The sequence below is a fragment of the Meleagris gallopavo genome, chromosome 6, assembly GCF_000146605.3.
Source record: "Meleagris gallopavo isolate NT-WF06-2002-E0010 breed Aviagen turkey brand Nicholas breeding stock chromosome 6, Turkey_5.1, whole genome shotgun sequence".
Classification (NCBI taxonomy): domain Eukaryota; kingdom Metazoa; phylum Chordata; class Aves; order Galliformes; family Phasianidae; genus Meleagris; species Meleagris gallopavo.
In genome coordinates, this window is record NC_015016.2 from 9,457,260 (window position 1) to 9,477,340 (window position 20,081).

Below are 20,081 nucleotides of genomic sequence, written 5' to 3' on the forward strand. Positions count from 1 at the left end.
TGAATACCCCAGAAATATGAAAAAATCAATTTAGCACAACATACAAATAGCTTCCTACAGAATCAAGTCTGCTAATGGATGTAAGCATACACAAAGACCAGTTATTTTTAGTTTTGAAGAGATTCAGTGATTTACATCATGGCACAAAGATCTCAGAGACCACATAAAAAGACAAGATATTTTTACAGATCCACTAACTGCTTGTTTAATGAGTACAGTAGGAAATACAAATAAAATAATTAATTCTAATGATGGAATGAGGATATTTCAATGAAAGATCTTGGATGCTGCATCATCAGTAACTGCCAGAATAAAAAACGAACCAAAATACATCCCACTGCCTCTACCTGGTGATATCCTACATCTGGGTTTGGCTCCCTGCTTGGTGCCAGCTGTCTTTGCTACTGAGCCTGTGGCAAAATATCCAAGCATCTCATTATTATATGCAGCTCAAAGGAAAATGTAGCAAGCCAGAAAAGGGTTTAATAGATTGAATTCTGATTTCATTTGACTGTACTGGAAAAAAAAAAAAAAAAAAACAAACCAAACCTAAACAAAACAACCCAACAGTCTTAACTTGATGAAATCAAAATCATTTGAATTTGGGAGACTGATGGCCTGATAGTGATAGGATAAAGGGGAACTAAAAGAAGGAATATTTAGGTAAGGCATTGGTAATTGGTACAGGTGGCCCAAGGGAAGCTGTGGATGCCACATTCATGGGGGTGTTCAAGGCAGGTTGGATGGGGCCTGGGCAGCCTGATCTCACAGTTGGTAAACCTGCCACAGCAGAGGTGTTGGAGCTCAATGATCTTTAAGGTCCCTTCCAACTCAAGCCATTCTGTGATTCTATAATGATAATCAAATGCAATTATTATTTAGCTAAAGAGAATACTGTAATTAGAGACAAGATCAAAAGGTAAGGATATCTGGGTTTAAAAAAACAGAGATAATATCTCAGGGATGTTTATGGAACAGATCATCTTGAGAATGATCACATGGCATGTGAAGGACAAGTGAGGAATCAGGCCTAGCCAGCATGGGTTCACAGAAGGCAGGTACTGCTTGACCAACCTGATCTCCTCCTATGATTTAGTGACTCACTCAGTGGATGAGGGAAAGGCTGTTTACATAGTCTACCTAGACTTCAGCAAAGCCTTTGACACTTTTTCCCACAGCATTCCTGAAAGCTGGCAGCCCGTGGCTTAGACAAGTACACTCTTTGCTGGGTAAGGAACAGGCTGGGGAGCCAGGCCCAGAGAAGGGTGGTGATGGAGTCACATCCAGCTGGTGACCGGTCACGAAGCCCTACAGAACAATCTGGACAGGTTGCATCACTGGGCTGAGGCCAATGGGATGAAGACTAAGTGCTTGGTCCAGCAACACTGGTGGTGGGTGGACAGTTGACTACATGATCTTATAGGTCTTCTCCAAAATAAGGTTGGAAAGGTTGATAATTAAGGTTGATTCTATGATTCTACCAAATAAAACTGAGAACAGTTTTAATTAATACTGGTTGGAAGTCTTCATTCTTGCCCATTCAGAAACAACCTAAATACAACTTGCAGCCAAAATAACACTTAAAAATCCAGCTTGATCTGCTGAAGAACGTTTTAAAAGACACTTTTCCCCTGCCTATGTGAAAGGAAGATTTATTTTGGAGCGTACAAGTCATGATTTTATGACTTTTGGTTATCAGTATTCCATATCATAACATCATGTAGTGCACTGGGAGTTTAACTGTTGACAGTACAGTAAGCCTAGTCTCAGTTTGATGAAGTGGCTAGTTTTGTCAACTACCTTATTTTTCTACTAAGATTTAAACTGCTGTTAAAGTGTTAATTCTGTACATTTTTAATTTTACAATCATATGTAGATACTGTTTAACAGCATCCTGGATAAAAGGGATAGTTGGGATTGAAATGTGCATTTTTACAGCCAGAAAAGTATGGAAATGTTACAAAAACTTACATCTTTCAAGTATGTGATAATTTGGTACAACGGAAAAAGGACCTTTGTCCTTTTCTTCCAAGCACTTCTAAGCTTTTAGTATATTCAGTTAGGTATCTAGTGCTAAATGACCTGAAAAGCTGTCTGAGGAGGAGAGGAGGAGAACATGACTACTCCAAAATGATGATAGAAGGACCTGAAAAGCAAGGGGTACAGACAATGCAGAAAAAATATGAATATATTTATTTATTTATTTATTTATTTATTTATTTATTTATTTTTGGATAAAGTTTTTTTCCTAGAAGCATTGGTAGAGAATTGCAGTCAGTGACAGGGCAGGGTACTCGTGCCGGGAGTTCTGTTGCATGCACATGGGCATGTTTATGTGACCTGGGTTGCAGAGTGAGCTAGCAATTGGGCCAGCACAGCTGGCTGAGAGGCCAGCATATGTGTGGTGAAGCATTAATGCACCTATTCTGCCTTCTGGATGTGAGTGCAAGTACTTATCAGTCACCTGTTGCTAACTCAGGGATCCTTCCTTGCCTTTTTCTTTAATAAGCAGCACAGGTGGGACTTGCCTGTCTTTGCTGCTCGTTCTTCCTGATGTTATCTTTCTTGCCTGCCCTGGGGACAATGATTTTTAGAAACTCAGTGAGATGATGAGTAGAACAATCTTGACGACTAAGAACAAACAAGGGCTCCATACTCTTGCTGTTAAGATGTTATTCAGTTTCCCAAACAGAGCTATCTAATGCCAACTGAGAAAGCACAGGGTGATGGGACATCTGATTAGTGCTAGCAAATTCACCAGGCAAGCCCTGATGGAGTAACTGTAGCACTAAAATTGCACCAGATGCTCATGGTTAGGCAATTCAGTTCTTCTTCTAGTATCAGAACTGATGCCTGTCAATGCCTGGATGGTTGCACCCCTAGGCAGGAGTTTCCTGAAACTCCAAGTGTGTCCATCTTAAGTATTAAAAAAAAAAAAAGCATTATGTGCACAGTGCAATTTGTGCATTTTTTCCATACTGCTGGGAGGGGCTGACCCGCGAAGACTCATCATGTTGTACACTCTCACAGCTATGTAAACCAATCTCAGTTGCTACTAAGTGATAGTGGCATTGAGTTGTTTTGTCCCCTAATTTATGTCTCATGAAGCTAAATCTAAATTTCAACAGATTGAGTAAATGAGGCACAGCTTTAATCCATCAAATTAAAATCTACATTACCACAATGTGAGAAGGCAACTCCAACAATTATCTTTCATGTTCTGCAGAACTAGTCACTAAATATAAATTAATACACTGGCAAAGTCTGATCTTGATAATGATACCTACTTCTCAATCAATGACACAGTAAGGCAAGGAAACGGAACCCATCCTATATGCAGCTTTTATGAAGAATAAATCTTATTTTCTCTATATAAAGAGATACAACTGTATTTTTATTGATTAAAATTATTGTTATAAAACTGTATATCACAGAATCACGAGGACTAAGAGAGACCTTTGGAGATCATCGAGTCCAACCCCCTGCTAAAGCAGTTCCCTAGAGCAGGTTGCACAGAAAAGCATCCAGATGGATCTCGAATATCTCCAGAGAATGAGATTTATCCTTCAGCTTTATCCTTTCCCCTCTATAACTACAACTTCATTTTAATGAGTCAATAGCTCTTTCTCCTGCACTCGAATGGCACTAATGGATATACACCTACCTCGTGTTCAACTTAGCTTCAACCATTTAAGAGCTCTGAGATCAACACAAACACTATGGGGAAACAGAAGTCTCACCTTAAAGTCTCTATTGAAAAACAAATGTTAGGTTTAAGTTAGCTGTGTAAACTTCCTTCCTCATCAATATAGAAAGAAAGGTATGTCAAAGGACAATGCATCCCATGCTAATGTACATCCGAAACAGCTGCACTACACCAGTGGTGTGTGTCCCTTTTCATAAACCACAAAAGGAGTCCAGGGGACCACTTTAGACCTGATGTGTTTTATCCCAGTCATAACATTAGTTTTGCTCTGAGAGAAAGAAATGCTACACTTCTCACATCTTTTTTAAAATGTAAATCATTCAACTTCTCATGTAAACCCACTTTCTGCAGTACACTGCAGAGATGACAAACTCATGGTACAATAATGCCAGAATCGTTCTTTTCCTTATGCTGAGTATAAGCAGGCCTACACAGCACTGCAGTTGCAGAGTCAGGTAGCCCACGTTTGCTGGGTTACGTAGGCAGCAGCATTACAAAGAACAGATCAAACATGAGTATTACTTTGGTAACAGTGTGTGCAAAAGGAAGAAAAAAATGGTGGGAGTGTCACGTATCTCACAGTTCCTTTCTTTCACCTGCCAAGTTCTATGTGCTATAGGAAAATACCTATATTTATATTTCACTTAACTATTCTATGCTTCTTTTATAGCTAATGGAAGAAAACACACACTTGTGAGTCCAATTAATCTCTTCTTGAACTGAACACTTAGAAGACAACAGGATGATCACACCCTAAAATCAACCATTGTCTCTTCACTACAGGGGTTCCAAGCAGGCAGCTCCAAACTGGACGTCTATGCACATGCAAGACAAATCCCCAACCCTCTTCAGCCTGGCACCGTGACATATATGGAAGAAAACTGAGTATGTGAGTATGTCCGCACTGTGTATGCTGAACAGAACAAAGCTTGGTTCAAGTGAGAATCTGTGTGTTGCCTACAATGTGAGCCTACAAGCTTCTGTGCTGACTTGCATTTACGAAATACTGAGACACTCATGGGACTGATGGGAAGGTGCCAGTACTGCCCTGAGCTCTGTATCCTGCAAGCTGACCCAGTCACTTCATCCATATGAAAGTCAATACTTGCCTAAGAGGAACAAATTCTTCACTGTTAAGCTTTTATGAAGGGCAAAAGACAAAGAGCAAAAAAAAAAGAGAATCCCTATTTGGATTATGATTTTGTATGGCACCGAGACTGGAGAACATCATCAATTAAATTTTATTTCCTCCAGAATTAACTGAAAGCTCTGTTTTGTCAAAAGAAAATGTTGAGTAGAGACTACCTGCTAGCCTTTTGACTATGACATTGGAAAAGTGAAACATACATGCATAGGTATTTTCTAAAATTGCATGAAATTACAAGCTACTTTCCATCCAGAAGATTTCATACATCTCCTGAGTAACACTAATGAAAAATTTTAGCTGTCATTTGCTGTATGATTATCTAACATTAAAGACAGAAGACATCCAGTGTTACAGAATGTGGCTGCTCACAACGTCTGAAGTAAATAATAATAATCCCTCATAGTCTTACAGTATTAAGAATTGCAGCCAAGTCCCCCCACGATCTCCTCACTGGCCTTGCCAAGGAGAAATACATCTTGAAGCCAAGAGGCCCAAGAGGAATCCATTTCTTAGGAATTGCCCATCTGAAACAAGTGTCAGGGAACCCTGAGAAGCTGGGAATCTTGTTAGTTAACAGCAGCTATGCCAAATACTTCAGATTTATCAATGGTAATGTTAATTAATTAACCAACTAATAAAAGTAACTATCGCAGCTTGCTGGTAGGAATTAACACAAACAATTCATGAGGATTACAAAGGCTTTCAATGTGCAGAGTGCTGAAGTAGATTTCTTGCTGGAAAATCTGTTTTATATTTATTATAGAAAAAGAAAAAGGTGGTTCCGACCTGTCATGCCTCAGTGCCCTCATATCAACATAGACTGTGGTTGGATCCGGTCCAGACGTTCCCTGTAAACAACAATATCAGCTAATCAGAACTTGGAGGCTGGGAGTAGAAAAGAGATTTACTCCCCGAATAACTGACATTCATTTCACTGCTAATTACACTAATCAAATGACAAGTTATATTTAAGCTGTTCATCAAACAAAGCTCAGCTTTAGAGTCAGAAAGAGCACCCATACCTACCGTCAGGTACTTGTTACCTTGTGGTTGGTAAAAACATCAAGCAGCTATACTATTTAACCAAACACATGTACACAGAGGTTTAAATTGCTACAAAAGGCCAAGAAATCAGCACGTGGATACATACAAAAATGTTACACACATTTTGTCATCTAAAGGAATGCAGAAACGGCTGAGGAGACACAGTTAAATGGCAGAAGCACATGATCAGGAACGTGAAGCATGATTTACTGAGAATCTTCCATACATGCAACAGAGAATATATTTGAAGCTAAAGATATTAAAGGTAGCACGCATGACATGAACACATGTGGACTGAAGATCTATAAGAAATTATTCTGTTCCTTTTCAGTCTACCACAGCATAATTTAAACCTCTTGTTTGATGTCGTATTTAGTTACTTGAATAACAGTAGACTAATTTTAGTTTTCTTTTGTGCAGAGATGATAATCTTTTAGGCCTTTCCACTCATAGTTTTGCTGCAGTCTTGTAACCAGCCATGATTTTCCCTTATCCAAGACTTCAAACCCATCATGTAGAACACATAAATTTTCAGTGCTGTAGTCTAGAGCTCTTTTCTCTGCTGCATAGTTCACATCACTGCTAAGTAGAAAGCTAGAAGAAAAGCACAGCTTCATTTTGGAACACTGGAACTTTGGAATCTTCTTTTCAGCAGATAAATTCACCTAGCCCTAGTGAGCTACAAAAGCAGGAACTAATTTATCAGTTACTTAGATCTTTGTTATTTAAAACAGCAGACAGTGACTTCTGTCCTGGTGGGATATTTTGTTGTGTACAATTCTTCCCATAAGGAATGTCTGGCACTAAATTCTGTGTTTCCGCAATGCTGGCTGGTAGTTTCACAATTTGTTCAGCATCAGAAATTGTGACAGAATTAAATGAATACATAATTTTGTATCTACAGGGGAAAGAGCTATCACTGCCAACTGATACTTACTGTACAAACACTGATAGTGACCCGTCACCAGAGGAGAAAGAGAGTAACAGAGCTGCACATGCATGTTAGCCTCTTTAGCTTGTTATACACAATACAAGATATAATATCCTCTCTAGCTATTAACGACACAATTTTGAGTCTACTAGTAAACTCAGCAGTGTAACAGACTAGTGCTGAGTGGAGAGCTTATTTCAAATAGATGCAATGTTAGAAACAAAAACAAGAAAATTGGTTATCTTTAAAAAATAAAACTAAACCTGGATTGGTTTATAAAATAATGGAAACAGTTGAGTTTGAAAATCAAAGACACTATGGTATTTGTTATTTTTAGTGTGAATGAAATAGTTACAACAGAAAACTAATATTTGATGAAACCTGCATCCAGATAAAGCTGAAATGGACTCTCATACAATTTCATAAAAGGATCTGAAAATCCCCAATCTCCAGACTCAATTTCTAGTCTGTCCCACTGTTGGAAGCTGATAGGTGGGTATTGAGGGAACATGAAAATCCCCTACCTGCTCGGCCAGCTTCCCCAGCCTGTGAGGCTATAGCAGCAGGAATAGCAGGGATGAGGGAGAGAAGGAAAGAAGGTAACACAAGACGAAAATAATAGTAAAACATGGGAATGAAGGGTGGGAGAAAAAAAAAAAGAAGAGAATGCAAAAAGCAGGGAGTAAAATAAAAAGAAAAACAATGTCAAATACAGGAATCTTACAAATTAATCATTATACCATTAAAGGTTAAAAAAAGTAAAAAATGAGGTGTCAACATTTTAGTAGAGCAACAGAAGAGACAGCTGTAGACTGCTAACCTTGGACAAACAGACTTCAATGGTTTTAGGACACTACAGACAAGGTTGTTAGTGGAAAACATGTCTAGCATACTGATGTATTTCTTATTCTTTCTTTCCTTTCCTTTTTTTTTTTTGTTTGTTTATTTGTTTTATTTGTGAAGAAATCAGTAAACATTTTGGCCTTGCTATCATTAAGTACATTCATTGAGACAGGTATTCCAGGTCTGTCATTTCATTACTAGAAGTTTGTATGCGATGTCCTGTGGAAACAACAAGAACGCTCTCTTTGGGAGGAAAAAAAATTAGTATACAACGAAGAAAGAGGATGATACTTACACCTTGTTTCACACAGATTAGCCTGCTCCTAGAGTGAAATAAAATCAAGGCTTCTGGCACAATCTAATTACTCCAAGATAATAGCTGAATGGAGTACCTTCATAGTTCAGTAAGTCTTCATTCTTAGTCTATTTGCCACTACGCACAGTGTAATACTTACATAAAATGGTAAAATTAAAAACCAATGGAGACCCATCTGTTCACACCACAATCGATAATGCAATGAAGACACAACACACAGTGATGACTACTCCTACACTGCTCCTGTGACATGGAATACCTAAATGCAGATGGCTGCTGTGGGACTTGCCCTACAGCCTGAGAAAATGAACAGCTCTCAGAGCACTGCCATCCCACATCCCTTTCATCAGACTTCCTAATTCCCACAAAGTTACAGACTACATGAAGTTGCCACAGCAGCATGTAAAAATAGGTGTATTTTGAATGTAGGGGAAGATGAAGCATTTTAAAAAATAGAATGGATCTGCTTTTTACACTGCTATCCCAAAATGGAAATATTACTAATAATCTAGGTTCAAGACTGCAATGTAACTGCAACAAAACAGCAGAACTGCTGAAATTCATCAGTTATATAATTCATTGCTTATGACTACACTGTAGGTCCAGAGAGGACTTTGTGTCAGAGCCTCATATGACTTTTAACTAAGGCCTTAAAAAACAGCAGTCAACCTGAAGTCTCAGAATCATTTTAAGGGAGCAGAATCCAAGGCATGAGTGACTGACTCCATTTGTCAGTGCACAATTACTTAGTGAGAGCATCTGTCATGCTGCTAACAGGAAAACCACATCACCCCTGTGTTATCTGATACTTAGGACATGCGAGGTGGTGTTCAGGGAAATAAAATAGCCTAGAAACCATTTTCTGTCTGAAATCGCCAGTCACATCCTTTGGAATAAACAAATGCCTTGCTCACACAGTGTGCCACCAGGGAACCACCCCTGTCCCATCCAAGTGCCAGGCACGCATGCCAAGCATTTATTCTCTGGGAAAACACTGCAGATTGGAACTACACCAAGGACTGCCAGGACAAGTTAGCAGGAGGGATGACCATGTGCCAGCACTCAGCCTGTATCCCATTTCCACCGAGTCAAAGGCCCATCTGTGTGCTCTCTCCTGCTTCCCTCTCCACAGCTAAAAACCATCAACCAGGCAAGCAGAAGTCCCAAGAGTTTAAAAATAACTGTTTTGTTTTGTTTTGCTACCTAGGGTTGTGGTTTATGTGGTGTCAGTGTTTATACTTCTGAGTCTACTCCTGCTCCAGTGATGCTCAGAAATAAATTTTTTGATGTATACATAACAATTTCAAGTAGAGAAGCACAGCAGCTGGAGCTGTGAAAAGAAAATCATAGCATGACTCATAAGAAAGGTGGGAAAACAGAATTGGAGGGAACTCACCCAGAGCTGTGCTGCATTGCTAGGTGTGAATCATACATCTGATAAAGTGTGTGCTCTCCTGTATCACTCTTCTCAGACCAATCCCTTACCACCTTAATATGGATGATTCTCCAGAAAGTGTGATCTGTCACTAAGTAAAAAGTAATATTGCCTTTAACCCCTACATTTACTAACAAAATTCCCTTTGCTAGATGGTGAGGGATTCATTTCATGGCATTTCAGCCATCACAGAAGAAAGTGTGACTTGTAAGGCAGGAAGTGTCCCCTGATGGCGATGAATCTCATTCCAAGATGGGCATGTAAGATACTGAAGGAAATTCCCTTTGGATCCATTTCTTTGTCTCTACTGACTATAGATGGGCAGATGAGATAACTTAATTGGTGCCTAACTTAAAGGTGACTTGAATGAAGCAAAATGAATCTTGCTCCCCTGCCTTAGCCTGCGCAGATTAGTTAGTACATTTTAGAGGTAACTGAGGAAAATTGAACAAAACTCTTCCTTAACTGAAATTAAGTAGGAGGTTGAAAAAAAATTCTATTTATTTCAAGTGTTAAATGGAAATTAGCTAAAATCCTAGAGAACCATCTGTGCTGTTGTAAGAAAGCAGTTACTTTTCATATCTATTTTTCTCTCTCTTGGAAATGTGGTGAGATGCCAGTTAATGAGAATTAAAATATGCTGGATGCAATCCTTTCATCTCAGAAATACCTGGACAATTATTGGTGACCATACAGCCATGAAAAGTCAGATATTAGTGTTATTTAATTCCTAAAGATGGAGAAAATTATTTATTTTCAAAAGCATACCTCTAAAAATCGAGTCCAAAGCGATTACATCAAAAGAAACATTGCAAATTTGCTCTAGATTTGAGTGGAAATGAATACAAATGATACTGCACTAGTCTGCCAGTGATCCTAATCCTGAAATTATGATTCATTTGGTAGGCTAAGGCTCTTTTGTACTAAAGAGATTATGATAATGATTTCCTTTTCAAAGTACTCTTTAATAAAAGGTCAAATTCTGCTATGAAGTTTTATACACACACACATCTCTTCTTTGCAAAGGGGTGGAAAACAGTGAAAGCATTTCAGAAAAATCAGTATACTTTCCCCTTCAAACACCTGAGTCTTAACTGATCTCACTTCTCCCTAAAAAAAAGAAGAAAAAAAAAAAAAAGGAATTTAAGTGAAGAAGGTATCGAAGACAAAGATCAAATCCAAGTTGCCTTAGAGGCAGTCCATGGAGAAGAAACCCTCGATAGATTATTTTGCCAGTAAAGTGCCACAGGTGAACAGAGAGATATGTGTAGAAGAGTAGATAGAAGTTTACTAATGAGCACAGAATAGGTTGGATAACTTACTGCTGTGAAGTATGGAAACACTGGCTGATCTCATGCACTGTATAACTTGGAAGAAAACATGCAAAAGTAGATGCTATTGACTCAACTATCTTTTGTTTTTTTTCCACATTTTTATGCAACGTGAATGTGAAGAACACAGAAATCTTGATCCATTTCTGGAACATGTCAGAGACAATCTTAATTTAAGGAACACTGTTGACCACGGATTAAAATTCTTTCTGTTCCTCAGCCCAGAAAACAGAAGATCCCACAAGCTATTCTGGAAAATCACTAGCCATAATCTTCCAGACCATTTGGAAAGAGCTTTCATGATAATTCAGCATCGTCTTTGGCAGTGCCTACCACCAGATGCTTCAAAGGATGCCATTCTGTATCTTTATATTCTCCATCAAGCTGACATGTTTTACAGTAATACTTGTAAGTAACATCTTTAGCTATATTTCAAATGCCTGTAGAACTTGCCAAAGTACCCTTAACTCAAATGCTTCAGAAACCATTCCACTTGGAAGGCTAATGTTACCAAATATAGACTTTCTGAAGTGACTTTTTTTTCCCCAATCACACCATTTTTTAGATAGTATATGGCTTTCATTTGTCCAAAGGACTAAAACGTAAAATCTCAGAACAACTAAATGAAGGCTGACACTAAGCTATATATGATCAGCCAGGCTGTTAATCACCTTACACTAAGCTCACATTGTGCACTGGTGTGAAATTCACAGTATCGTCAATAATATTCCTTCAGAGAGTTATCCAATTTTACAGTTTGTTGCAGTACAGTCTCCCCATCCTCCTTACTGCTGAGCACGACTTTGTATGGTAAGGAGCATCCCTTTGGAGTGCCCTAGCTGTGCCTTATCCCAGCTTCCTGCACTCCCTCAGCCTACTTGCTGGGTAGGGGAGGCAGGCAGAATGAGAATGCTGTTGCCATTGTCCAGCAATACTGAGACTGCTGGTGTGTTATCAGCACTGTTTCAGTCACAGATATAAAGCGCAGAATCATAAGGATTGGTATGAAAAAATTAATTCCATCGCAGGCAAACCCAGTACAACACTTTTTCTAGTAAGGCTTACTTGAAAGCCTGGGCATTGAATCTGGCTTAGCATCATCTTCCTGATTTTTTTATTTGTCCTGAGCAGATGACTTATCTCCTAGGTGAAGGTGCCACCATTTATGAACAGATTAGAGACTCCTGCAAGTCCAAAAAGGAGAATTTCATTAGTGGCAAGCAAACTTCTGATAATAACCTGTCTTTGTTTTCTTCATTTACGGTTGGACTAGATGATTTTAGTGTTCTTTTCCAAACTTAATGACTCTATGATCCACATGGACCAGAAGTCAGCCAGAATTCATGGTACTTTTCAAAAGCAGATCCATCACTGCTGCCCAGGGGAGCTGGTGTACCCCATCCTGATCTGTCAGAAAAGTCAGAGCAGTTGGCCATGGATGTAGGGCATAATTTCTTCCTTTCGTCTCCTCTGTAAAGACACCCAGCTGGCATTTCAAAATGGCTAAAGAGACAGGAATGAATTAGAGAGCTATTTTTATCAAGTAACTGGCTCATTTTCTTTGTTTTCCTTTTGCATTTAAAGGAAAGCAAGAGTCAACCTTGCTACTCACTATGTTCCTCCCAGTGAGGCTGTTTCAATTTGCTTGGATTGCTGAATGGAAAAACACACCAACCTGCACTTGCTAACTGGACTATACTGGTTCCTTCTGAATTGTGCTGTCTCAGGTCAGATTTCCTAGATGTTTTTTGAGATGTCCTCTCAGCCTTGTCACTGAACAGCAGTCTAAGTACAGGGAAAGAAATAAAAGATGCCTGTATTCTTGACAAGAAACATTAAGTAGAAGAGAATTTGGAAATTCAGTGTGTCTTTATTCTAAACCCATGAGTGAAATATATGGAAGACTGCTGCTTGAGTTCATTCAAGTTTCTGACCTAAAGGATCTATTTGTCTCTCAAGACTCTTATTTCTTAAGGTTTTGTTGTTGTTGCTGTTGTTCTTTTTTTGTTTGTTTGTTTGTTTGAGAAAAGATTTTCTGTTCTGAAGGATCCAGTGGTTACTTTTGAGACAACAGGAGATTTTCATGAATGCTTATTCTTTGAGAATACCTATGGCAGCAATTACAGAATTTCAAACTACAGAACTCTACCTCTGGGACACAGAAGGACTTTCAACTTTACTCAATTATCATCTGTTTGATGATAATAATTAAAGCTGCCCTGGGCCAAAGGGATATTGTGCTGACAGTCAGAAAGAAAGCAGTATTGGAGAGGTGGCATATCTCCTGCATTTGTTTTCTGATAGACTTAACAACAATGTTGAGCAGGGCAAGAGTTTTGGCTCACATAACACACAAAAATATTGGTGTGTGCTGAACCCATCCTCTGTATTCGTCACATTTTTCTGGATAAAATAATGGATGACCATCAGGGAAAGAATCACAGTTGCCTTATTTGTAGTGTCACTGGGAAGATCTGGTTCTATCTTCCAGATCAAAGTAATTATGTATGTCACATGCTTAAGAAATTCCTTAGTGTAAACCAAGGATAACTGCCAGATGTAAAACACGGGACACACCACACAGAGTAGAGGCCAGTTATACTGGGGAGACAGTGACCTTGAAGAGGTAAGAGACATAGCGGGTGACTAAATGGATATGGAACTTCCCAGCCAGTGCAGAAGATTTCTCCTGTATGACTTTAGAAGATTATAAATTGGTAATTATGTTATATCAGAGTGAGACACCTGTGGCATTATTACGGGAGAAGTATGTAAAGTTCTGATACCAGAGTTGGAAGAACAGGAAGAGATCAGGATTCATAAAAATGAGAGAGATCAGGAAGAAAGTCTTAAGGTTCTTTATCTATTTACCAAAGATTAAGTTGCGTAGTAAAATCAAGATAGAAATGAAATTCTTTATTCTACATTAGAAAAATGTAATAAAATAAAAATTGGTGGAACATAAGGCCATGTAAACTCACATTAGAAATAAGACAAAAATAATTCAAAATAGGACATCTTATAAAAAGGCAAGTTTACTGTCATCACTTGGAATCCTGAAAGATAAAATGATATGCTATAGTCCAGACTAAAGCTATTAGCTTAATGTAGCTATCACTGGCTGAAAAGCTAGAAGCTATTAAAAAATTCAGATCAGATAGTTGCAGTGCTCCATCTGTCCTTAGAATCACGATTTGATAAAGATTCCTGGAGATTGCAAGTTAAATCCTGTATTATCCGTGTTTACTTTTTTTGATTAGTGAACAAAGCAGAATGAAAGACGCTGCAAAGTAATTTTTCATTGTAAGCAATAAATTGCATGCAGAAAATATGTATACAGTTAACAGTAAGAATTGGAGTTATTTTCTGAACAGAAGAAATCAATTTTGTAATATATTAAAAGTAAGCACTTGCAAACAGGATTTTACATTATATGACCAAATACTACTTCTGGAATAAAGAGTACATACTCTGCCACTAGCATGCATTTTTCTGAATTATGCTATTAATGTGCAGGATAAATGCTATGAATGCAACATAAAAGGGATGAATACAGTTCCCTATCAAAGTAACAGAAGTTACTACCTAGATATGGAAGAAGAACATTATGTACTAAATGCATATTCTTAACATATTAACATATTAACATATGTCTACAAAGAAGCAGCCAAAGGGAATCCAATGAATGTTTCTTAGTGAGAACCACTTTCTCTAAACAACTATTAATTCGAGCTTAAGGAGTGAAAAATCTTACCTGCAAACATATGGCCAGGTTAACTCTACAGCCGAGTGATGTGCTGACTGCCCGTGGATGGAGGCCAAGGTCTTTAAATAATTTTGAAAATGACTGAGTAAGGGCTATCCGAGGTCGTTCTTCAGCCACTACTACACATGTCCGTACACGTGAAAGGTCCAGACCTCTTGCCTAAAAAGAAGATAAAATGTTAACAAAGGCTCCAGGTGGGCAGATTTAGAGAAAAAAGGTCAGCAGTACTTTCAAGAGGAAAAGAGGTAGAAGTGGCGGTATAATTTCAATCCTTCCTTGGAGCTGGATGGCCAGATGACAGTCTAATAGCTGTAGAAGAGTAGACATACATGCTTGGCATTTCAATGTGAGCATTTAGGAAGAATTGGGCATGCTCGTTCTGTGGAGAAGCAAGGCGAATTTGCAGTATTAATTCAGAATGCCATTTAATAACAGCAAAGAGGAAGCATTTCCTAGCCTTGGAGAAACTGATTAGGAAATTATTGACTGAGGATGGTAAGGGCTGGAGATAATGTAAATGTCAGTACCCAAGATCTAATTATTTCTGTAACATACTGGAAATTCTAGATGATTTCAGAAGCATAACTGTCTACCTGGTTTTTCATTTTGGCTTGAAAAAAAAAAACAGAAGATATATCCTCATCTTCCATATAATACTTCTACGTATGCAATTATTTAACTGTAAGGGGCATGGTACATACATGTACCTCGTATAATCATGGAATTCATAATACACAATAACCAATATACAATGTATTACTCAGTTATCATGAACATTTGCACTTCCATTTTCCAACATATGCCTGTTAACAGACTGCAACACAGATCAGAAAGCTTAGGTAAATAAAAGCTTTTCCTTGATGTTTAAAAGCCCTGTGATCTGAAACAGGACTAACATTAATACTCAGCCTTTGGCAAGGAATAGTAATCATTTCTGTGGATGCTGCCCTTGCCTTTCAACCATTTCCTCCTCAATGCATGTGTTTAGCACAGCCACTATTGGCAGGGAAGACTCAAACACTGTGTGCATTGCAGATGGTGCAGAAGGACCAAACCACTCACCTTCAGTGATTCTGTTTGTGAACCGAGTCCCTTAGTACAAAGCTCCATGACCGAATAGGAACAAAAAGTGTCTCTCACTTTGTATTGACTCACAGCAAGAAGCCACAGAGCAGGATTGGTCTCCAGTTCTGAGGGAGGAATCAGAATAGACTGGTGTCCTGAATAAACGCTGTAAAGATACAAGATTTGTTAACACGTGCTAAGTGCCCGTGCTTTCAGATGTTTACAAGCTATGTGGTGCTGGAACATAAAGATCGTCAAAGTACACATGGATCCATGGTAATGCCTTGCAGTGCTCTACAGGCCCAGTAGTTTAACACAAGCCAAGTTCTGCCTTTTGCTGAACATTCAGAAACTCTGAGGATAAAGAGGACCGCAGGCAGAACGTGCTCCACAAATACTACTTAACTCAAAATGCCAGTGGACCTTGCTGTTAGAACCAAAGAGAGCAAAATAGCTGGGTTATTGACAGTGCTAATAAACAGCATTATAATATCAACAAAAATTATGTGTTGCCTACAAATAATTAAGATTGAATAATTACCATTTTAAGATACCTTGATTAAAAGAGTACTTGATTACTTAACATGGAAATAAAATCTCTCCTGATGAGGCAAGCAAGTGGATTGCAATTATTTTCAAAGGAGTAAATCTGTCTCCAGTTTAATAATACCTGGGGCTTTAAATTTCTACTGTGAAAGTTTAATGAACTTTTAAAACCCAAATATCCTACATCTTCTGTTTACTGGATATCCAGAGAGCACCAGTGTTGAGAAAAGGCAATTACAAGGGTCCTGGAAGGAAATAATTATGTCAGAGCTAATTTCTGTGCTACTCAAGATTGTCCCCAAGGGAAAGAAAATCCCAGTTCGATGTCTTTATTTCCTATGGGTCCTACATTGTTCATTCATCTCAGACATGCTGATGTACCATCACTTTTACAGGCTCTTTCACATCTTATTCCATAATTTGTAGATACTTCAGAACATCATCTGAACTATCTGGTGATCACTGATCAGAACAGTCACAGCATAAACCCCCAAACCACAAAAATTCTGAAGAAGGACCGTAAAGCCCCAGAGATTTATGATGCACAGGAGAGAAATTCATTTGTCACTTGAAAAACTGAAATGCCACTTTGCTAAAGTAAAGCCATCGTTTTCTAATCCAAGTGCCCGAGGTAAGACACAAAATGGTTCTGTATTTTCAGGAATTTGAGCATCTCCGTAACACCTGACATTAGGAAGAAGATACACATCATGCAGTTTTTGAACATTTTCCATTCACACAATTTCCATTCTTGGCAAATGAGTGCCTCCCACTCCCACACCTAAGATCTGAGCGTTTTCAAAAGTTGTGCAGTTTGGAACGATCAGTGCACAACTTGGATGTCTTTACATGTAACATATATAGACATAAAAGGCGTACAAGTCCACCCCTAGTAAAAAGTAATAAACCAAACTGTTTAGGTCTACTGGAGTAGGAGCCAGAAGATGCCACAGAATATGTATGAACCACAGTTCAAATAATTTCATTTATCATACAATAAAATTTTGACTCTGACTGCTAGTCCACATTTATGCCACTCTTGATGATGCATGAGCTGTGAGTTGCCACAAAAAGACGTGTTCTGAGATGGATCTGACATAAGTACTTTAGCACTGGACAGTCAAATGAAGCATTATGCTTTCATGCTGCTTTTATGGAATCAGAATAAAGTACGACTGAACCCTGAGTATGCACTTCATAAGTTCATGGAAAGAGACACTGGCAAAGCTACCAAAGTCTGAAAAGAGTGTGCCCTGAGTTCAGCTGACAGATCAAACCCAGCGAGGGAGCAGTAACAGATTTTACTATAAATACTACTTCACTCTTTCTTTCTCAGCCAATTCCATTAGGTTTTTCAGGGAGTATAAAGGGCTTTAGTTCCTCGCAAATTTAATATTAGCGCCCCACGGACAATCAAGTTGTGTGATCTGTCCAGTACATACACAATTCTTACACATGAGAAGCTGTAACCAGAAGAGTAAGAGCTTGGGATGGGCTCCAACCTGTATAAATATGAGATTTGGTACCAAACCTTTCCCCCTCCCTGAACTCTTCTGGTTGCTGCAACCACTATCAGGAAGAAAAACAACACAATCCTGCACAATAAGAAACAGGTTGCCAGTGGTCAAGTATGAGAGAATTATCAGACTGTTCAGTACCACACTAATATCTCGTAAAAGCCACTTATTCACCTGGGCAGAATGTTACAAAATAATAATTAAAAAAAAAAAACAAGCAAAACAACAAACTGTAATGAAAAATGCTTGCATCTACTCCAGAGTAATAAGGGAGACAAACACTGTCCTACTTTTTCAGTAAGAAAATAGAACACTGATTCCAAGTGCAGCTTACCAGGAAAGAATCCAAAATGATAGAATTTGGGAATACAGATTTATAATAATGACCAGTCTTCCAACCTCAGCAACACCAATGAGAGGGGTAACTGCCTTCGCATCTTGATAACTCAATGTGGACAAATAAGAAATGCTCTTCTGCTCACTCTGAACCTCTCATCACGAGCCATGCAGCACACCGTTAGGGAACCTGGGTTTGGATGCACAATTACCCCATCTTCTCCAGACTGTGCGAAACCACCACACTTACAATCAGATCAGACAACAACATGCTCTGACTGCAAACATCACTCTGTTCAAACAGATAAATGAAGATACTACTAGTACCCTTTCTTAGTTTTATAACCCCTAAGAAATACTGAAGAGTTTAGAATTGAAATGCAGAGCAGAAAGGAGGAAAATATCTATGGTGCAGAATCTCAGATGTGTGCTGTTCTTGTCTACAGACAACATAAACCTACAGAAAGATGATACCATGCCTGGAAATTTGATAATCAGCACAGGCTTTGCCTACTTAGCTTTAGTGGGTAAGATTATATACCTAGACAGTAGTAGTTCAATAAGCCATGCACATCACCTGATCCGCTACAGCAGTCGATGGAGCTAAGAGAGGTAACACAAATACAAATTTCTGGGGTGAATGTGCCAGTTCCACAGGTGAACTGGTTTATGCAGCACCTGGCCATGATGATGTCAGGCAGGACTTGGCTCACCTCCCTGAATTAATCTCAGAAGCACAATGCAGGTTTTGTGAATCACTCAAGCAACAAAACATTCCTGGTAGCCACATATCCTTGCAATTTTTCAGACATTATGCTTCCACATTAACCCCAGAGATGCTGTCACCAATGTTCTGGTGCAGAGAAGCTGACGAAGAAAAGATCCTCCTTGAATCGCTAAATGAAGCTTGTCTACCACTCTGGTGCTTTCAAACAGCTGTGGAGCATTTCAGGGGGTTTGCTCAGCATGAAAACCAACTAACAAACAGAGGACTATGTGCTTGAGCAGAATGCAGTTGTGGAAGGATGCTGCATAAAGCCAGATATGGTCTCAAAGCTATAGGAACTTTTGTCAGTGTTGTCTCTGTCTAACTCTAGGTGTAGTAGAGATGTGTTGCAGGTATACATGTGGTAGACTTAATCCCAAAAACAAAGAAAGGAACAAACAGTGCATCTTACCTTCATGAAAGAAAGATGGGTTGTTATGCTGTCTCTTTGCTGGTACCAGAAGGAACAGCACTGTGAACACTGTAGCCTCAGATGGGATATTAAGAAAACTTGGGGGTTTAAATATAAATTGTGGAAGTTAAAAATCACCACTCTGAAACTGGAACAGCATACGAGGTATCAGAGTCAGAGCAATTTCAAAATTTAGTTCTATAAGCACTGGAAAGGAACTGAAACAAGATCATTTATTCCACTTCTGTATAAATTTGTTGCCATGAGAGTAAGTCTGTCTCCAGATGTCTTATAACAGGAGCAGACACAGTGCAGAACTGCAGAGGCTTTCTGACAGAGCAAGACGTCTGTTTATCAGTCTCCATCACTTTTAGGAGTAGGCAAGAAAAGACGACAAAAAAGGAGAACATGCCTGCATCACCTTGTCAAAGTGACTTTTTGGGATGCAGATGTAGAATGAAATGCTATTGTGGCTGAGATGGGAGATCATCATTTAGAAATGCTGTCCTTCTTCAGGGGACGGAGAGGAAAAGAGTATTCAGGTGGGGGACAAAGCCTTGGATTTTGGCAGTGAGTGAAAAGCCTTGTCTGCCTGCACTGCGCAAGGGCTGCCCAAGGACAAGAATACTCCAGGTAAATGCACCACAATGTATTTTGCTATGATGGCACCATCTGATCACAACTCTGGTTCCATGGCCTGGCAGGCTGCTTGGCAGCATACAGAGATGCTTGGAAGGACATCTTGGCAATTAACTCTTCTATTGAATCAAAGATTTACCCCATGTTGTGCTAAGGCCGATTAACAATAAAGACTGAGGTTTTATTACAGTTCCAAAAAAATTCAGCAGGGCAATAAATGTTGACAAATGGCAACTGCAGTTTGGAATTCTATTCTGGCAGGCTATTAACTTGCTGCTGCC

The 20,081-nt window shown here is 38.9% G+C and overlaps 1 protein-coding gene across 2 annotated transcripts in view; it reads right to left on the minus strand.

The window, feature by feature from the left end:
• The window catches only part of DIP2C (disco interacting protein 2 homolog C), a 142,740-nt gene that overhangs the window by 22,045 nt on the left and 100,614 nt on the right, over positions 1-20,081 (minus strand). Inside the window, exons 32-35 of one of the 2 annotated variants that reach the window (XM_010712401.3) lie at positions 15,582-15,750; positions 14,508-14,678; positions 7,353-7,382; positions 5,640-5,701 (exon numbers count right to left, since the gene is read on the minus strand). In XM_010712401.3, coding sequence (XP_010710703.1) covers positions 5,640-5,701; positions 7,353-7,382; positions 14,508-14,678; positions 15,582-15,750 — 432 coding nt within the window. The remainder of the gene's footprint in view (positions 1-5,639; positions 5,702-7,352; positions 7,383-14,507; positions 14,679-15,581; positions 15,751-20,081) is intronic. The other variant, XM_010712402.3, reaches the window with a different exon arrangement.